Raw genomic sequence first — 20119 nt, forward strand, 5'->3', positions numbered from 1 at the left:
CCTGGGTTTAGTTCTGTTGTATTTTTTTTCCTTCCCACTGACTAGTTGTATATGAGCAAAATGACCTTTTATGTAGAACTAGCTTTTTGTATATTTGTCGAAGTATGGCAGGAATAACAGCGAGCACCATTAAGGTCTTTCTAATGTGTGCGCTGTGTGTGTGTGTGTGGGGGGGGGGGGGCCTTCTGTAGTTTTTTTGGGTCTTCACCATTTAAGGACTGGCCGTGAGCGTGACACAGCACACGGCCAGTAAAGCCACTATAAAGTCCCAGCAGTGAAGCATCCATCCTGTCACGCCTTCCAGCATTTCCAGGTGCACCAGGCCCCCGGTCACCAGTCTCCATAAGATTTATGCCTGCAATGCTGATCGACCAGTCTTACCTTAAACTGTTTCAGGAATCTCTACCCCTAATTTTTATTTAACCCTTTGCGCTAAGGTTTGTTAATCCACAGCTACATCAGTTGATGACACTTTAACTGAGGGGACAGGAATAACTTAGTAACTCAATTACTATTCAAGTACTAATCATGAGTAAATATGAGGTACATGAATCATGAGTAACTGCGTGAAATACATCAACCGTTACGTTTCATTAGTGATGAATGAACATGGAATCAGTACAAAACTAACACTTAATTTCTGGTTAATATATTAAGAAAGTACTACTGCATAATTAGTGCCCCCTCAGGTAAAGTGTCACCCATCAGTTTATACACTTAAGTGCCCTTTACCAGTCATATGATGTGATCCAGTGTCTTAACCACTGAACTGCCCAGGTTACTTGACTATTTTAGTACAGGGGTAGTATAAGTGACAATAATTATTATATAATAGTACATTATTATGATTTGCTCATGCCCTAGTACTAGCCTGTGATTATTTTCTGTGGAGGCTAAATCAGAGCTTCGCCATGTCAATGGGCCATTTTTAAATAATTATTTTCATTTCCCATGAAAATCTTAATTCCCAACAACATGCTGACATTAATTGGAGTTACCAAATTGCCCATAGGTGTGCATGTGTGGTTGAATGGTGTGTGAGTGTGCACTGCAATGGGTTGGTGCCCCATCCTGGGTTGTTCCCTGCCTTGCGCACTGCAATGGGTTGGTGCCCCATCCTGGGTTGTTCCCTGCCTTGCGCACTGCAATGGGTTGGTGCCCCATCCTGGGTTGTTCCCTGCCTTGCGCACTGCAATGGGTTGGTGCCCCATCCTGGGTTGTTCCCTGCCTTGCGCACTGCAATGGGTTGGTGACCCATCCTGGGTTGTTCCCTGCCTTGCGCACTGCAATGGGTTGGTGACCCATCCTGGGTTGTTCCCTGCCTTGTGCACTGCAATGGGTTGGTGACCCATCCTGGGTTGTTCCTTGCCTTGCGCCCATACCTTCCAGGACCCTGGATGAAAGCTACAATGGACTTGTTAGGTTTTACTTTCCAGGAAATACATGCAGAAATCAATAGAACCAGAGCATTTTCATGCTAAATTTAACCTAAATATTTATAAATTCTTCGAAAATTTTATTTGCAAAAAACTGTACATCTTTATAGATTTGAACATTTAAACATTGAAAATTATTATTATTTTAATAATCAGATGAGCCAGTAAAATATGTCTGCTGGGCAAGTTTTGCCCAGGTCTGCCCTAGTGTCTGCTGAATGCATATTGCTATCGGAGGTATTACAGATGAGGTTAGGAATATGAGACCTTGTTAATGTTATTCCAGTGGTCTTCGGTAGATGATGAAGGAAGAGAATGTTCTTCGTTACCTTCACAGCCACTGCAATGCCAAATTAACCCGACCTTGGAGCTGACGTGTTTTTTTATCAAATAAAGAAAATCAGTTACGCATCAAGATAATATTGTGGTCTTGGCGTGTAGGTTTTTGCCTGTAAGTAGACCCAATACGATTTCTGGTAGTTAATGAGCCTTACCTGTTAATTAGTAATTTTATTAGAACATACAATTGCATTTTATTCAGCTCGTATCTCAGGCCACCGACTTTTAACAGACGGAAAAAGTAAACCCGGATCCTTGCCACACAGATGAGTTGGGCATCATATTTTAATACCATTTTATTACACTTTGCGGCACACAAACTCAGATTTAATGAAGACGCTTTTCAAGTAAAGCATTCGCCGCGTAAGTTTTATTTCAGTTTACAAAAACTAACATACAGACAAACACTTAGGATACCAAACATATTCGTATAGGGACGCGGATCATATTTATGCAGCGACATCACCATAAAACGGATACACTTACATCTTAGAGACATTTCTGACAGTTAATATTTTATTTAGACGGTTTCACAAAGCAGTCGTACACCAAAACATACAATGTTTTTTTTTATTATTTACAACTCGCGGTACATCACGGAGTTGTCAAATGATACACCAAGTCGATGAACAAGTTAGAATTTAGTATACAAACGGCAGATTGATCTAATTTATAAATATCGTAAATTGTAGGTTAAACAGAATAGTTTCTGTCGAAGTTTGGCTAAAGGCAGAACTATGCAAAAGTGGGACACTTTTTGGTAAATGATTTAGAAAAATCTCATGAAAGCCATTTGCTCAAATGAATATTTTTCTGCCATTAGTCGCATGTCTCCTTAAAAAGATTTGTGTGGACAATTAAACAATCTGTGTAACATTTAAGAGTTAAATGGAATAAAACATGGAGAGGCACCTCTCATTTCGTGATGAGCTTGTTCAGGTAAAGTGGGACGGTGTTTTGTTTTGTTTTTTTTAGAGGCAATATATACTTTAAAGCAATATTTTATTTACCAAGAAAACAAACCATAAATAAATTCATTGTAAGATTTTGTTCATAAGATCCAGCTACTTCAAATAACTAATTGTTTGTTTGTTTTTTAACTTCATGAGTGTCTTGAAATCTCCATGAAACATTCCTTGGTATATTTTGCCGCCCTTTTGGTGGGAGGTTGTGGGGTTCCCTTCGTATTTTTACATGTAAATAACGTACATCAGGGGTACCCAACTCATCGATCGCGATTGACTGGTTTGCCATCAATGAAATACAGTATTATCCTTTTATCGTATCGCGATCTACTTAGAAACACTGGTCGATCACGATCGACGAGTTGGGTATCCCCGATCTACGTCATTTACATGTAAAAATGTGTCCCATTTTACCTGAAAAGTACTTTCTCACTTTTACTATCACCTTCAGCAAAAGAGGGACAGCACTAAACACAAAAGCAAACAAACACATTTTTTCCAAAATGTGCTTTATTTTTAAAATAATCTCCAGCCTTTTTTTCTTTTCCAAAAGTACAACATCATAAACGATATACCCAATTATATGCTTCTGGCAGCCGTATCTTTCTAAAGAGTTATTTCGTTTGTCGGTCCACTTGCCTGCACAGCGTGTCTTAAAATTCTGAACACAGCCGTCAAAAATAAGTCACACCAATGAAAACAGATGGTGAAGACCAAGTCCTGTTGTAGTATGATTTTAGCACTGTTTGTTTTCATTGGTTGTTGATTTTTTAAAGTAGCATTGGGCAAAGCTTAAATGTCCCACTTTATCCGATGTTCCAGTTTTGCTGAACCTATTTTCAGGTATTTGACCTCTGGAGTTTCCTAATTAAATGGCAGTCACGCTCTTCTTTATTTCCTATCGTAGTTTCATTATTATAAGTTCTTTGCAAAAATAAATATGACAAAATATTCAATTTAACAGGTTTAAATCGATCTTGTATCAGTTTCGGGATTTTTTTAAACCTTGTTGCAGTGTGCAGCTTATTGTACTAATCTAGCATGTCTTCCAAACGACAGTTTAGTTACCAGTTAAAATGAAGCTTAAATATATATACGAGGTTCCTGATATTTCAGCCAACAACTTCCCACTGCGCATAGTGACGTCGGAATGACATCTTTAATATGTCGTTTTTGGACGTCCAATTTTGGTCCACTGAAGGGGTTGTTTTGTAACGCCAGGCGACGTCTTTTTTTGACGTCTAATGAACGTCTAGTATTGACGGCCGTGGGACCTCCATGTATGGGCTATTTATAGTCCAAATGTGGTCGTTGTGGACGTCTTATAATACCAAAAGCAGACTAATTTTAGACATTGTGTATGTCGTGTCTCGACTAAACTCATTTATATAAATGAACAATTTCACCATGCTTTCAATTAAAACTTAAATTTAAATAACGTATTGCTGCGACGGGCAGATGGAGGTATCGCGAGCAGAGAAACACAGAGGCTACTCTGTCGGGGAACATCCCGTCAATTAATAATCCGTACAAGGATTACACCAGGCACCCAAAGAGCACCAAACATAATTATATGTAAGAAACACAAAGTTGTCAGACAACGAACTGTAAGACGCATCCACGGTGGGACATTTATGTAAGCTAATTACACACGAGGATCAGACAGGGTACACACAAGACGCATGTAAACACATGCGCAACAATAAGGAATTACCTATTAATTAACAATAACAGCAACAACACAACAATGGCTATTTACAACTGCACGCGGGGCATGCTGGGATATGAGCCCCGCCGGTGCGACAGTGTATACAACAGAACAGTACAGAGCTAAAGTATCATGAAAAGTAAAAAACATAATTTAGCATTAACCTGGTTTAGCAAGCTGGATGTTAATTTGTTCGACCGGGCATCAAGCTGCTGCCAGATTTTGAAATACCGCGTTCTGCACGTGCACAAAAGTGTCCGCGAGGAACGTGGATAAAACTGTTACAGCTGCTCTGCACTACTCAGTTTTCACATGGTTTTCAGAACGAACATAAAAAACAATGCACGATATAATTTATTGTCATATCAGGGCAAATGCACATAAAATATGTACGCATTGGCATAATAAATCATGTTTGTTTCGAAATAATCATCTGTATTCATATTTATTATGTTGATAACAACAATGTTGATATTTGTAAATAAAACTATATTTCCTGCACCTGTCATAGTCGTCCAAATAACGTCAAAAAAAATTACGTTCAAATGTTGAATGTCATATTGACGTGCAAGTTGGGTCATGGATGGACGTTCAAATTGTGGACCTAGTTTGGACGTTGTATAGATGTCCAGAATTGGTCATGGACTGACGGACCTAATATAGACATGATCTGCACGCCTATCCGACGTCCAATGTTTAGTGGGTTACCTTCATATAGCTATTTGGATTTTAAGTTTTTGTAACCTTTTGATTCATAAGTACTGCGCAGACTTATCTGTTCTATATTTTGTCTTTGGTAACGTTTTCCTGTTAAAGTTCAATATCGTTATCTTGCTTCGCCACATGCAACTGGTTTGGCAATTCAAGTGACAAAGAGATTTCCTAGTCAAAGAAGGTATTTCATTCTAATGCCGTCTTATTTGATACTTTTATTTTTTAAAATCTGCTACAGTGTGCCTCTGATCAGAAAGAACAAAAAAGGTTAGAAAAAACAAAAGACTTAACCGCAATCTGAATGACAAAAATATGAGAAAATCGTTGGTCGTCATCTTTAGGTTTCATTTTGATTGCTTTATTCGTTGGCTTTTAATTTGGTTTACAAATGAAATATTTACATCTAAAATATATCCTTTCCTTATATCAAAATTGACCAAAATATAGACTTCTGCAATAATATTCAGTGATAAATAGCAGCTAAGTCCTCAATTTGTAATATTCTTAAATTGGCAGTCTGATTTGTAGGCATTTCAACCCAAAATATGTCCCCAACATTATTAGAATTAACAAGAATGCATCAGCCACTTCTCTTAAAAAAAATGAATTCATAGTTTTATACTGCCGCCACCACAATGCGCGATGTTCTACATCAACAATCCGATAAAGGCATCAAACACGACAAGTATGGCAAGTATCTGCATATGTTGCAAGCAAATTGCGTCGCCTTGATGTCAAGGAACGTCGTTTGACCTTTGTTGCTCTTGGCACAATACACATCACTGTACATATTTAATTTTTCCTCTTATATATGCATGTTTTTCTTTTTTTGAGTAAAATTTACGATCACAAACACGCCTGGATGCCGAACTCCCCCGGAGAGGCACATGTGAGGGTGGGAGAGGGTGAGAAACCTCGGCGGGCTCGTTCTGTCCAGCGCTGTGAGTATTCCAGAGCGCTGTGAGTATTCCAGACCTCTGGAATGCAGTTTAGACAGTAATGGGGGAATGCAACCAGAAGGGAAGCACCACGTAGTGGAGGAGGAAGAGCGTTAAGCACTCATGGGGTTCTATGTACTGTCGTTTGGAGTGACTATAATCTTAAAGGAGGAGATCTTACATTAATGTAAACAGTGGTATTTACATTAATGCCAAGTTTTATTGTTTTTTCGTAATTTTTTTATTGTGGACTGTCTTCTATGAAAGACTTTCATTATCCTCGCACAGAAAAGTACTTGTAAAGATTTTCCTCTCAAATCAAAGTCCCTACACTGAAAGCTAGTGCATCATGTCCTATGCAGTCTGCGTCTTTAGGACGGGCTAACACGTGTAGCACCATTAATGTAGCCTAGCTGCCTTTTTTTACTTTCCTGGTGTAAATCGAGCTGGTAAGTTTGCAGTTTTTAAGCTTTTGTTTGGGGAGTGAGCTCTGGTTATTCCTCTGTTATAATCTGGGGGGGTGGCCTGTGTGTGTAACGTGTCTAATGAGTTTCTTTGCCTTTTGGGTAGCGGGAGCTTTGTGTCATTTTTTTTCCGCTAAGAACTCTTTGATAGGCACATTTCAACACTGTTATTCCGCCTAAGCATCTGATTTGTAGTAGGACCAGTGGTCTAGTGACCTTTTCAATCCAAGCAGCAAACGCTGGTGTCCTCCACATATTTCCCACTGCCTTGTCCATTTCTCCTGCCCCTCCCTTACTTGTAATCACAGTGCCGTCTTGTGCATTCGCTGTCGCTTTTCTAAAACGTGCCAGAAAATAAGAGCCGTCCTTGTGCCATATCTGTGTGTTATCATAATGGAAAAAGCAATATTGGCCAAAGAAGGAATTTTCCCACCAAACTGCCAAGGTGAATATGCATTTGAGAGACTGAAACTACTCCTCAGTATTGGATTTGATTTTTTTTCCAGAAATTGGACAGACAAATGTCTTTGGCTTGGCAACAAGCTCGTTTGATGTAGCTCTACAAAGGCCGATGGACTGAAACACTTTCCGACTTTAAGATGTTGGTGTTCTTAGACGTAGTTTCCAGTTCTGGCTTGGAATGCCTTTGGTGGTGATTACAATGAGTATGTGACTTTGACACTGGTGAGCCACAGTAGGCGCTCTCATACCTCTGAGAGGCCTACCTGTCGCTGTGCAGGCCTCAGTCTATGGGGTCCTGGCAATGGGCACAGCGCTCCATGTCCTCTGTGTAGTGCTCCACTTGGATGGTCGTGCTGTAGAAGCCAAACTTGGTTTGAAGGATCTCTGTGGCTTCCTTTAAGACGCTCTGAGGGTCTGCATTCTCTTCTGGAGAAGAAAACAAAAACAACACTGAAGAGATTGACCTGAGAGGGAGGGAGAATTATCAGATGGCAGGAAGTCGACATGCTCAAACTGAACTGCACAGGAAATGACCAGTGCTGCCCACAGCTGATGGTCATGTCTCACCTATGGCCACATGCACAGACAGCAGAGTCTGTCCCAAGGTCAGAGCCCAGAGGTGTAGGCTGTGCATGGCCTTCACTGCCCTCAGTGACAACAGCACCTCCTTCACAGAGTTAAACTCCACCCCCTTTGGTGCTCCTGTATGGAGAAAGAGAAGGAAGGGTGACTATGGACCATGCATGCAAGTATATATGCAGGTCTTCATTTTGCTTATTCTAGGTACAGGCTGAAATAATTCCGTCTGGTCTCTCAATGCTAAAGTTGTTTATGATTTAAAAAGCAGAGGGAACAGATTGGCCTATATTGAAAGTCCTTAGAACTGTGAGTGGAGCCTGTAGTAAGATGTTCTGAATAAAAAACATAGTTAAATCAAAATCCAACTTTAAAGGATATGTTCAAAGAGATTAGGAATCATTATTTGAAGCATAAGTCAAAACAAGAGTGAAGACTCGGGTTTGAAGTATTGTGTGTGTTCAGGGGGGCAGGAGTCTTGAGGCTGATGTGCTCCCTGCCTATGTTGAAACAAAACCGACGCCATTGGCCAAAAAAGTATGATGAGGGTCCTTCTGAAATGGCAGGGGCGTTACCTTCCATTAATATCCTGAAGACGTCCCTCAGTATCGTGATTGTGGTTCCCAGGACGAACACAGAGAACAGGAAGGTACAGATGGGATCTGCTATCTTGTATTCAGGCTGAGAGGATATAGAATTAACGTAATGCATCGATTCACTGTAAAACAATCACAAACGCCGTACTTAATACTCCAGGTGCAATGACACACTATGGTTCTGAAATTAAGCCTTGGGCTTGGATCGGCTTTTTAGAGCAGGTTTGGCAGGAATGGCCATGAGTAGAACAGAATAAACGTGCCGAGAGATTAGTTCCTGGATTTGTGTTGTTACATAAGAACCGATCACTTAGAAACCTTCGTCAGCAAGTGCATACTGACCCGGAAGTAAATAATGGTGGCTGCCACCATAACTCCCACACTCTGCAGCAGGTCGCCCACTACGTGGATGAATGCAGCCTGCACGCTGGTGTTGCCGTGACCTCCCAGGAGGCCGTGGAAGTGGGAGTGGCCAACCGGGCTTGCACCTCCCTCTTCGATCTTGTGGTAGCCTGAGCCGTGGTTGTGGAAGGTGGTAGAATGGTGGAGAATATAGGCCATTCTGAGGGAGATGGGAGAAGGATGAAGGAGAAGACTGAGGAATCCGTACAGTTTCACACGAACATGACAGACGGACAAAGAAAATGATGTTTAAATGATGTTCATGTTGGTGTAAAACTATAAAATGATGTCCATTAATGTAATTATGTATGTTAGTGTAACCATTTCCATTCTACTAAAGTCACCACAGAATTTGCAGTAACCATCCGGCACACCTCATATGGCTGATCAATACCTCACTGGCTTTTTTTTTTTGGTAATTTAAATAATGAATTAAGTGAGTCGGATGTGAAATGTAACAAATGCATGGAACAGCTGAGGTGCCCCTGAGGAGAGGTTTGGGAACTGAAGTGGTGTTTATCTAACCATCCAACAAGATATGAGTAACTGTCTGGAGAACAGAAGAAATTTTTGTTCTGTTTTTATTGGGTCGTTCTTAATTTGCGTATGTTCTAATGCTAGATCGTGATTTTGCTCTGAGCAGATATACCCTTTCTGCCCAGCTAGCTTTAAACACTTCCTTCACCTGCCTGAGACTGTGGAATGGTACTGTATTTGTATTTGACCATATCTGTAAATGATGGAGGATATACACTGTTAATTAGCGGTTTGCGGTCGATGTCACCATGCTTATGCAATTAGCAATTAATGCAAAACCTCACAATAATGTAGGGGAAAAATAAACAGGGGCTCACATGATGTTAACCAGGACTGCACAGCCGGAGGTGATGAGCATCACGTGACCCTCAATCTCATAGTCGTTCCTGACGATGCGCTCGATGGCGAGGTACACCAGAACTCCTGTCACCACCCAGATGGACAGTACTGACACAAGGGCACCCAGGATTTCTGCAGAAAACAGGGAGTGACGTCCTCAGATCCATTGGAGGGGAGTCCAACACCTGGGGACTTGGGGCCTGGGGCAGAACCGCTCCGTACCATCGCATCGTTTAGTGATCATCTCAGCGGTCGCCAGTGGTACCTACATTTCCATATCATACCTGGGGGGTGAGTGAGCCATGGGGATGCAGTGCAGGGACCTTGCTGCATACTGAGCAATTTGAAGACCATGAGGGTTCAGAGATGATATATAAGATTATGCACTAATACGAGGAGATATTTCAGCTACAATTGTGATGTCAGGAGCTGGTTATCTCCTGCTTAAATGGGCAGAAACAGTAGTGAAGCCCCATATGAGTGATCAGCATAAATAAATATTGCCTCCATGCACTGAATGAGCCATAAAAGATGTTTACTGTACAGAGGTTAATTATGTCTAAGCTGCTGATCACATGCTTCACGAAAAGAAGTTGTATATTTACGCTTTTCCAGTGTGTGCGGCAGGTTATTGACTACTAAAGTAATTAAGATTAATCAGCCCACTTAGTAGCACGACAGCAAGACTGGGGCTTGGGAAGTGGGCCAATCTTGGGGCACAAAATCGTCTTTTTAACAGGACTAGGGGGGGGGTGTGGTTTGGACTAAGCTGGCTTGCGTGGCTCACCTGACCGGTGCCACCCGAAATTCATGACCTTGGTGGGAGGCCTGGAGGAGATCCACAAGGAGAAGAGGCTGACCATCATGCTGCCAAAATCGGTGAGCAGATGAGCTGCATCGGTCATGATGGCCAAACTGTGGGCCAGGTAGCCACCTGTGATGGTGAGAGATGCATCCCGGCTAGACCCACAGAAACTACAGTATTACATTATGAGAATTAGCATACTAATAAACAGTATTGCACAATAAGTTATAATAATTATGACACAAAGCACAAACAGGGTAACAATGTCCAGTACAACACAAGTGCAGACAGGATAGACAATATTCAGGACAGATGGTTCCGCGATGTGAGAGTTGGTTCAATAATTTCAGAGCCTCTATGGAAGGTGTTCAGGTAGATTGGGATTCGAAATCAGCCCTGGACTTTTGCCCAGACGGGCCCCCTACACACACATACATACCCACGATAAAATTTGGCTATTGGGGGGGGTGGGGGTTCCCAATAAAAAAAATTGTTAGCTAAGGGTGCTGGACATTTCGCCAGCCCAGTATTTTGAGTAGTTTTAGTTCTGAGAACTGAGGTAACATTTCCCAATAACAGATTTTCAAAAGAGACCAGAATGACTTAGTTCACTTCAGTTCGTGCTGACGGCCCGCTGCTCAGGCATCCCCCCCCCCCCCCCATATGCCCACTCAGAGGGACACTCTGTTCCCCTATAATTTGTAAGCTGTTGTTTCTTCTTGGAATTTAAATGACATCGTTAGCCACTATCCCACTGAAGTTCAGGAACCTAGTTCCTGGTTCCAAGTCCCTGGGCTGTAGTTCCTGGCCACTTTTGTGTGTCGCTTTTCCATCGCGCAACACAAGCTTTATGCTTAATAAGCATAGGAGACACAAAAAAAGCTTGTACATTAAACTTCATATAACTTCACAAAACTAAACTCCCACCCCAAAACGATGGAGGAATATGTTTTTTTTAGTTCTTTGTTAGTTCCTGGGTGGGTTAGTGTCACAGTCCAAAAATAGGGGACAAATTGTGTCCTGTATTGGTTCAGAATGGGACACAGCGTTTTATTTATATGGCCCGCAACATGTATATAATTCATTATTTCATTAGGCCAGCAGATCGATCTTTTGTTATCCAGAGAATAAAAATGATAAGCTCTGGCAAGTTTCACTGGAGGCAACCGGCAACATTAGACAAAGATACCTCGGTTATCAGTTGAATTTTCTGATGCAGAAATATGGAAACGCAAGCAAAAAAATGTATTAATGCATTTAATCTAATTGGCACAAAAATAATTCCATCTGCTCAATTTTTGTTCCACTACTTCTATCTCTGTTTCACGCATTTCTGCATAATTTTTGGATTAGTTCAAGTTATCTTAGGTCAGCGTTCATGGTTTGACTTCTGAGATTCAGATCGAGCTCCAGGAAATTTTTTTCGAACTGGTTTGTTTGACTTTTAAGAAATTCGAGTTCTAATGAGTTCGAGAACTGAGTTACCACTGTATATATGGAATTATGAAATATAGGGATCTCAGTCCTGCTCTAGATTTACAAATCCTCGGCCTGTCTCCTTTCTTATGATTACCAGAGAAATCTCCTCAATGCTGGAAACCAGGCAGTGTAGACATCTCGCAGCGACATTGAGCTCCCATGTAATCCTTACCTATCACCTCCCCAATCATGAAGACCAGACAGACAAGAGAAGCGATGTACAGCTTCTTACGAGCCAGAAGCTTCTCCGGGGTTTGGCCGGCCGAGGCCCTATTGCCGTGGCAGTGGGTGCCGACGGGTTGTTTGAGCTCGATGGCCCCTGGTACATCCCCGTTCTCAAACGGGAAGCTGGGGTATCCTTGCTTGGACCCTGGGAAGGAGCTGGAAACAGTGAAGTAGATTGAAATCCATTGTTTCTACTAACAGTGAGAAGTGCAAAGTATCACACTTCATTCGCCTTGTAGAAGATTAAGTCACAGTGTCTGTAAGTGTATATTCTTGCTATTATTTAGACTTCTTGAATATTTTAAGCTAGGACATAGATTCAGTTCAGTATGGCAAACAGACTTAGTGATCATCAGCTCTGAGATCCATTACCCTGTGCTTTGGTCCTCCCCCTCCCCCCCCCTCCCTGCTGCCTTTAACAGATAGCAGCCAAGTCCCCAGAGATCAGGACTTCATTACAGCATTGTCCTCTTTTCACGCCACATACACTGATCCCAGATCGCATTTAAAAATTCAATCATCACAGCAAACAAAGAGTGTGCTGACTGCCTTGCTCCCCCCCCCCCCTCAAGAGGAGAAGTGATGATGGGGCTAATGAGCTGGAAAAGCCTAATCATGACTTACAGGACCTAGCCTACCCCCCCCCCCCCCCCCCAACTACCCACCTGGGGACATAACAGCGTCAAGAGGAGCTGGCCAAGCGGAAAAGAGAGTCTGTTTAATCACTCTGCCAGAGACATGAGGTGTGATTGCCTTCCTGATGTGTGTGCAGGGGAGATCCCAGAATTAGCCGCACACATGCATGCATATAATGTAATAATGTAATAATGTAATAATGTAAACCACGGCACAGATGAGCCCCACAGAGCTAATACTGCTTCACAGAAATTTTACTCCTATTAACTGATTAAATTTCATCCAAAAGTTTTAGAAGGTTTTCAGAATGAGTAATTCATCTTTAGAAACCTTTTTTTTCTTTTAGGTAGCGTTCACATATTCCAAAATTTATGGTGAATATCTAGTTAATTGTGATCTCTTAGGCACAGATACAATCGTATAATGATACACTTATTGAATTTTAATTAGCTCACAAATTTGATAACATCTCAGACAATCTACCGTCTTTCAGTCAAATATTTGCTAATTGCTTCCATAATTTCAATATAACAGATCAAAAATTTGCAGACTCCATTGACCTGCCTAAAGACACTTACTACACGGCTTTAAAGACCTGCCTATAGACACTTACTACACACCTTTAAAGACCTGCCTATAGACACTTACTACACACCTTTAAAGACCTGCCTATAGACACTTACTACACGCCTTTAAAGACCTGCCTATAGACACTTACTACACGCCTTTAAAGACACTTACTACATGGCTTTAAATACCTGCCTATAGACACTTACTACACACCTTTAAATACCTGCCTATAGACAATTACTACACGCCTTTAAAGACCTGCCTATAGACACTTACTACACGCCTTTAAAGACCTGCCTATAGACACTTACTACACGCCTTTAAAGACCTGCCTATAGACACTTACTACACGTCTTTAAAGACCTGCCTATAGACACTTACTACACGCCTTTAAAGACCTGCCTATAGACACTTACTACACGCCTTTAAAGACCTGCCTATAGACACTTACTACACGTCTTTAAAGACCTGCCTATAGACACTTACTACACGCCTTTAAAGACCTGCTCCCTTGCACACTTAATGCTTTTTCCTGTACATCCTGTTAGATGTACATGGCCATTTGACAATTGTTTGCCATGTGTTTAGGTAGAATACATTATCTTTAACACTGGTAGCTTAATTTAGGGTGTGTTATATCTAATGTTTACTTTCATCTATTCATTAGCACTCAATTTTAAGCAACGTTTTTCTTACTTTTCACAATATGCAAATTTCACGATCAGTGCCATTGATAAAAATAACGCTTCAAGAAATTCTGTACAATTTAAATGATCAAACAATGGAGCTGATCTAGGCCTCACTTGCACTATGACTCGCACAGAGTCACTCTGGCCGCCTCTCCCACACAGTCACCTGAGCTCCTCCCTGTACTGTATCTCTGGTCACTGCAGTGCACTGCTTACTCATTGAACAGCCTGGGAACCAGGCAGTGTTTGTGAAGTTGTAACTTTCCATACACTACAGTATAATCTATTTCTTGCTGCTTGTTTTCCACTAGAGTAACTGTGATAGAGTACCCATGTTTAGAAGTAGCACCTTGAAAATATCCAGCACAGCCTTCCAATTAATGCCTACAACAATGTGGATATGTCCTTGGGGACTGTCTGCCTCATTCTCAGCTGTAACAGTTATTTGCTAAACTGAGCAAATTAGCCTCTGTCTCACACTGATGGAGAAACGGATGAAACAAGAGAATTCTGTGCACTGGAGGGAAAGAATCTGCTCACAAATGCTGAATAATAACAGGGTCAGACTATGAAAAAGTCAATTATTAAAAACTCAGCATTTCACTGAGGTTATTTCAGTTACATTCACCGTCAATGGGTAGCACCCATGTTTTAGTTGAGTGTGTGGTCAGGTCATATTAAACCTGCAATGCAATGGAGGCTCCCATAATCTGAACTGGGCAAAGTAATTTTATATCTGTCAGTTCCCCTGTGGAACAGTACGAAACAGTTATTAAAATTCAGTCAAAAAAAACTTTGGAACTTCTGGTAAAAGAATTGAAACGTTTTGCTCTGCAGCTGGAATATATCAGATATATTTTATAATATATTTTATTATATATTTATTATATATGGAGCCTTGGAGGCTCATAGCTTCCGGCTGGGGGTGTGAAGTCCAGCCCCTCTCCGTGTGTGGGTGGAGTTTGCAATTTATCCATAAATAAAAATTCCTAATACTCCACTTTCCTCCCTCAGTCCAGAGACTTACAGGGGGGCTAACTGACAGTTGCCCATAAGAGCATATATTCCCTGTGATGGACTGGCACCATTCTGTCTGACAGAGTAAGTGGTTGGAATATGGATGGGTTTTAGAGCACAGGCAGAGCGGTGAAAGTTACAGCACAGAGTGGACACAGTATTTTAGCGATTGTGTTGTGATGGTGTGAGATCAATCAAAAACAGCGCATGAACGGACATGCCAGATGCTGTCACAGTGAGTCATGACAGGAATCACACAGAAACTTTGTAGATTTTCCTGTAGGACACCTCTGGGGGGCTGATTTGAGGCATTTCAGTCTTCCAGTAATTGTTCCTGGGTCTACAGCATTCAGCTACAGGCTCTGGAGATCATAGATGGAATATGGGTCCATTTTACATCTTTTAAATACTGATGTCCGATGATGGTAGAAGGGGACATAAATCAAATTCAGCTGCAGGGGCGTCAGAAGCATTTTGAATGTGGGGAGGGACACACTGGAAAGCAGTGCTGGGTGAACTAATATTTAATGTTAAATGGGGAGGGGTCCAAATGAATAATTTCAGATTTAATGACGGCGACGCCCATGTTTTTTTTTTCCAACGTTTTGTTGGAATATGCTGGTTATGTTACACTGGTTACTGAAGCACTTCTCAGTCCTCGTAACACCCCCCCGCTCCAACCAGAACCCTACCTTAATCAGGCTTATACAGTCCTCAATAGGCTAATAATGAATGTGGCAGGTTGAAAGCCATGTGGGTTGAATGAAAACAGGCAGGAGCAGGATTGTCAACTATTGGATTAGTGAATCCAGTGTCTCTCATAAACTTGCTTTATAGCTATTGCATGTCAATGGACAAAAAAGTGGGGCTGGTCAATACATGTGCCCCACTAAAGAGGTAAGGGAACATGTCTCCCAGTAAAGAGGTAAGGGAACATGTCTCCCAGTAATTTAAAGATGCTTCCTCAACGTCAGCTAGCAGTCCAGGTGCTTCCTTTGATAGCATTAATGAGGTTCTGGGGCAATTGTTTCAAGAACAAGGCCCTGGACGTGTTTATTGTCTACTCTCTACATTTCACAGTGGACAGCCTGTTTGTAAAGCTCTGCTTCCCATATGTGCAAAGCCCAAACTGGTCGACATTCAATGTCGGTGGCTTGCTGAGGGCTTTTTAAGGGCTGCTCCGTCAATAAACCATCGAGTTAGCTGATGATAAGACCGTGACCCCAAAGAAATGAGTTCATGAGGGGAGGCCATCGAGACGGCAAGTAAAAGGGTGTCCACTGTCCACTGGACGGCAAGACACAGTCACACCATGGAAGTTCACAGCCCAAGAATGCTCAGATGGACCCCAAAATGTGCATTCAATACTCTGGACTGGATTGGAGCTAGAATTTCCCAATTTCAATGGAGTGTTGAAGTCTGCAAGGGGTAGCCAAGTTAAATGGGTTACAGGACGTGTTTGTGAATTACAGCGGACATGAACTCTTATCTTTTATAAATGGAATAATTTCACAATAATCAGACTCCCGGAAGGTTTTTCTAGCCGTAACATAAATTATAAATGAATTTTGGCTTTCAAAAATGGTGACTTTTATACATCATACAATGAAATCATATTAGCGTATTGGAGTGTGATACAGCTTTGTTTCTGAGAATGAGAGAAGTCTAACGTATCTTTCAGGGTATAATGGTGCAATGAACATATATTTATATTTAACAATTATTACATGCATGCTGTCCCAGCACATGCTTAGTTCATCAGATTAGACCCTTTTCTACAGGGTACAACATCACAGTTTGTATGTGTTGTCCGCTGACCCATTTTACTGTGGTTTTTTATATTTATATTACAATGGTTGCCAGACAGATTTACAGCTGTATTCTGCTGAACTTGCAGTTGGCAGGTAACAGATGACCGCACTGGAAACCCTACCTTGGCATAAACGTATACCTGACAGATGGTTCACTGGTATATCTGTTCCGTCGGTCGTCAATCAGATTTTATGTGATTTCGCGAATTCTTGCAAGCAGGTTGTGGCAAAGCGTATGACTAATTTACGGGCATCTTCCGTGATTTACGGAGGTACTACTGGGCTCAAAATAAATTTCCCAAAAAAGGAGTTACGGCTACGGTTAAACGATTGGGCTGTTTTGATATACAATTTGCGCCCTTTTAAGAGGGAAAATGGCATTGTTGTTAGGACGCTGGATTTGGACCCGCAGTGCTGGAGATAAAATTTACCGATAGATTCCAAATAGGCCTAATAATAATAATAATAATAATAATAATAATAATATAATTACCATCGTTGTTGTTATCATCATCACTATTAAATAAGTAAATAAAGAAACGATTCGTTATAGGTGTCTGATGAGAAATTTATCAATAAACTATACGATACTGGTATCTGTTATAATGGCGCTGCGGACTGCTGGATATGATTGATAACGCAAGTAGGAGAGTCTGGTTTAATGCTTTAGGGAAGTCGTTGTTCAACATTGTGGTCATTTTGCGAATTTTCTGGGTTTGAACATGAGATGCTTGATTTTTACCTATTTTGTCAGTAGGCCTATATAGCCAAAAAAAACTGGCACTCATCTAGAAAAGTGAACTTTTGTGATAACGAAATATCCTGCATTACTGTGCATATACACAATAATATTGTAGTACTATTACTATAATACTGTAGTATTTTTTCCTGTTTTTTGCCGTCAAAAATGTATTTTTTGTAATAGCTAAACGTAATAACGTAATAACATTTCGGATTTCGTTGTGTAGAGCAATACGGCAATTCGCTGTAAGGACGTGCTATACGTTAAATTAGTGTAATAAAAATACATTGATCCCGACAGATCGGTAGCTTGAAAATTATACTGATTGCGATGTAATATAGCTGTATGCAACTCCATGGTCTTGTGCGAAGTAGTATTTCATGTTTTTGGTGTATTGCTGTCCCGAAGTCCTTAAATTGTCTAAACCAATTACAGACCTTAAGATTCAGAAAATAGGCTACCACAAAACATTTTTTAAATGAAATGTTTCGAATTATGCCTAAATCAATGCCAGTGATTTAATTTGGAAATTATTTGCTCAAAAAAACAAAAACAAACTCAAAACTCCTAGAGATAGAAACTATAAGCTTAGATTTTTCTGATTTCTTTTGAAGGGTATAGCGTACATAACTGCCATACGTGTAACGTACGGTTACTCAGCTACAACACAGGCCGCAGGGGAAATACATGGAAAAAAATCTCGGCAAGATAAGAGCTATTAAGGAGATATTCATGAAATACGGGAGAAACTTTTGTACAATAAAGGACATAAATAATAAAAATAACATAGTAGGCTACTTTATATAAATGATCAAATTCTTGTTTAACAGAAACGTGCGGTTGCTATTAATTAGCTACAACATGTGGATGTATAATATATAATTTAGTTGTATTGTATAGGTATTTTATATTTTCCGTATTCTTCAATGTCATTGCTGTTGTCGCTGCAGTGCTACAGAAGAGTTTTCATTACGTAAATTGAATTTGCGGTGCTGTTTGTATGTGGATTTCTTGTCATTTTGCGAAAAACATATGATGAACATAAAGAAAAAAAAAATCTATTTTCAAACGCGTAGAAGTCGCACATTTCTCTTTTTATTCTTTCCCTTACTATTTAAATTGTAATGCGTAATGTTAAAACTGTTATGTATGGTTTCTCTAGGAGAATTTTTCTTTCTTATATTTAATATGTCACGATATTGTATTTGTTGGTAGGCCGACTTACAGACTACTGGCCACTTAGCTAACGCTTCATAAACCGCATTATTTTCTGTTTAAACGGCTTACTGAAATATTTTGCAATAAATGCGTATGAAGTGCATGTTTTCGAAAAAAAAAAGATTTCGAAAAAAACTTTGCATGTAACCCTTCTCTGTTGTGCAATCGTCACAAGATGCCTGGTAACGAGAGATGGTGGGTTTATTTAAACATATTAGCGTTCGGCAGGCACCCGGGGCCATCCATCTAATGCTGTCCTAAATGAAGCCAGGCGTGGAAATGAATTTGCTCATTCACATAAAACATTTCACACACTGCCTAGTTATTGGCATCAGGCGCATAGAACGTCAGGGATTTCTAAGAATATGACGACCTGACTGAAAGCGGTATTCAGATATGCAATATAATGAAATCTTACATGAAATGGCCAATAATTAAATGGATTTCAGGAGAGAGCACGATATCCGCATTGGGGGCAAGACGGCTATTCGACTAGGCAAAAACATTACGATATCGGTACAATATATGACTGACAATTAAATTTTTAGGACACATTTAAAAACAATAATAATAATAATAATTATTATTATTATTATTAGTAGTAGTAGTAGTAGTAGTAGTAGTAGTAATAATAATAATAATAATAATAATAATAATTTGGATTTCATAAAGCAGTGGGCATAGTCTGCGAGTAAAAATTCTACGTTCCCTAGCAATTTTTTGTGATTCATTGATTTGTCTACAAAGCCCTTAAATCAAACACCTGCAATAAACACCAAACGCTGAATATGTTCATTTTCTACTTAAGTAATGAAAAGGAATACCTTTCATTAGTAATATAGCAGACCTTGTTCAATTGGACTATTTAATTGGGCAATAAATATGAATAATTGAGAATCTGGCTAAATTAATAAAAATTACCAGTTAACCATTAAGCAGTTTGTCATGTGTTGGTTTTATATAATTTAAAGCTCTCCTAAGTATTCCAGCATATCTCTGTAGTGCAGACATGCAGTCGCATGAATAATCAAAATTCAACAGTTGAGTTCTAAATTCCAAATTTGTTGATTAGGTTAAATACAACAAGAAAACCAATTAAAATGACAGATAATGCATCGTGAAACCTACCTTTTCAGTTTCAGAGAATACATTTTCGCATTTTTCTCGTTAATAAGATGAGATTTCTCAGAATTCACAGTGCTGTCCATGACCACGCAGCCTGTTTATAGGAACTGAGAGGTAAATAACTATTGATATGTACAAAACGTATTGTGTTTCACAAGAAGAGAAATGTATTTTTATATTAGATAATACATAGTCGTACAAGCCATCCCAGTTCACGAAAAAATATATCCTTTACAGAAGTATGCTTCAGGGTAAAACGGATAAAAGAGACACCGTCTCAGCTACTCCCCTGCTGTATTTTGGAGAACGAAAGAACTTGAATGAGT

At 40.2% G+C, this 20119-nt stretch overlaps 1 protein-coding gene across 2 annotated transcripts; it reads right to left on the bottom strand.

The window, feature by feature from the left end:
• Positions 1–5158: 5158 nt before the first annotated feature.
• On the bottom strand, positions 5159–20092 carry slc30a2 (solute carrier family 30 member 2). Of its 2 annotated transcripts, none has more exons than XM_072703041.1 (8): positions 19797–20092; positions 11993–12141; positions 10264–10410; positions 9455–9608; positions 8541–8760; positions 8178–8283; positions 7594–7728; positions 5159–7452 (listed from the first exon to the last, which is right to left on the bottom strand). In XM_072703041.1, the coding sequence occupies exons 1-8, from the start codon at positions 19874–19876 to the stop codon at positions 7307–7309; spliced, it is 1137 nt and encodes a 378-aa protein (XP_072559142.1). In that variant the 5' UTR covers positions 19877–20092; the 3' UTR covers positions 5159–7306. The 2 variants fall into 2 exon arrangements, with proteins under 2 accessions (XP_072559142.1, XP_023687366.2); XM_023831598.2 differs by having other exon boundaries at positions 11933–12141.
• Positions 20093–20119: the final 27 nt, after the last annotated feature.

The sequence above is a fragment of the Paramormyrops kingsleyae genome, chromosome 19, assembly GCF_048594095.1.
Source record: "Paramormyrops kingsleyae isolate MSU_618 chromosome 19, PKINGS_0.4, whole genome shotgun sequence".
NCBI lineage: Eukaryota > Metazoa > Chordata > Actinopteri > Osteoglossiformes > Mormyridae > Paramormyrops > Paramormyrops kingsleyae.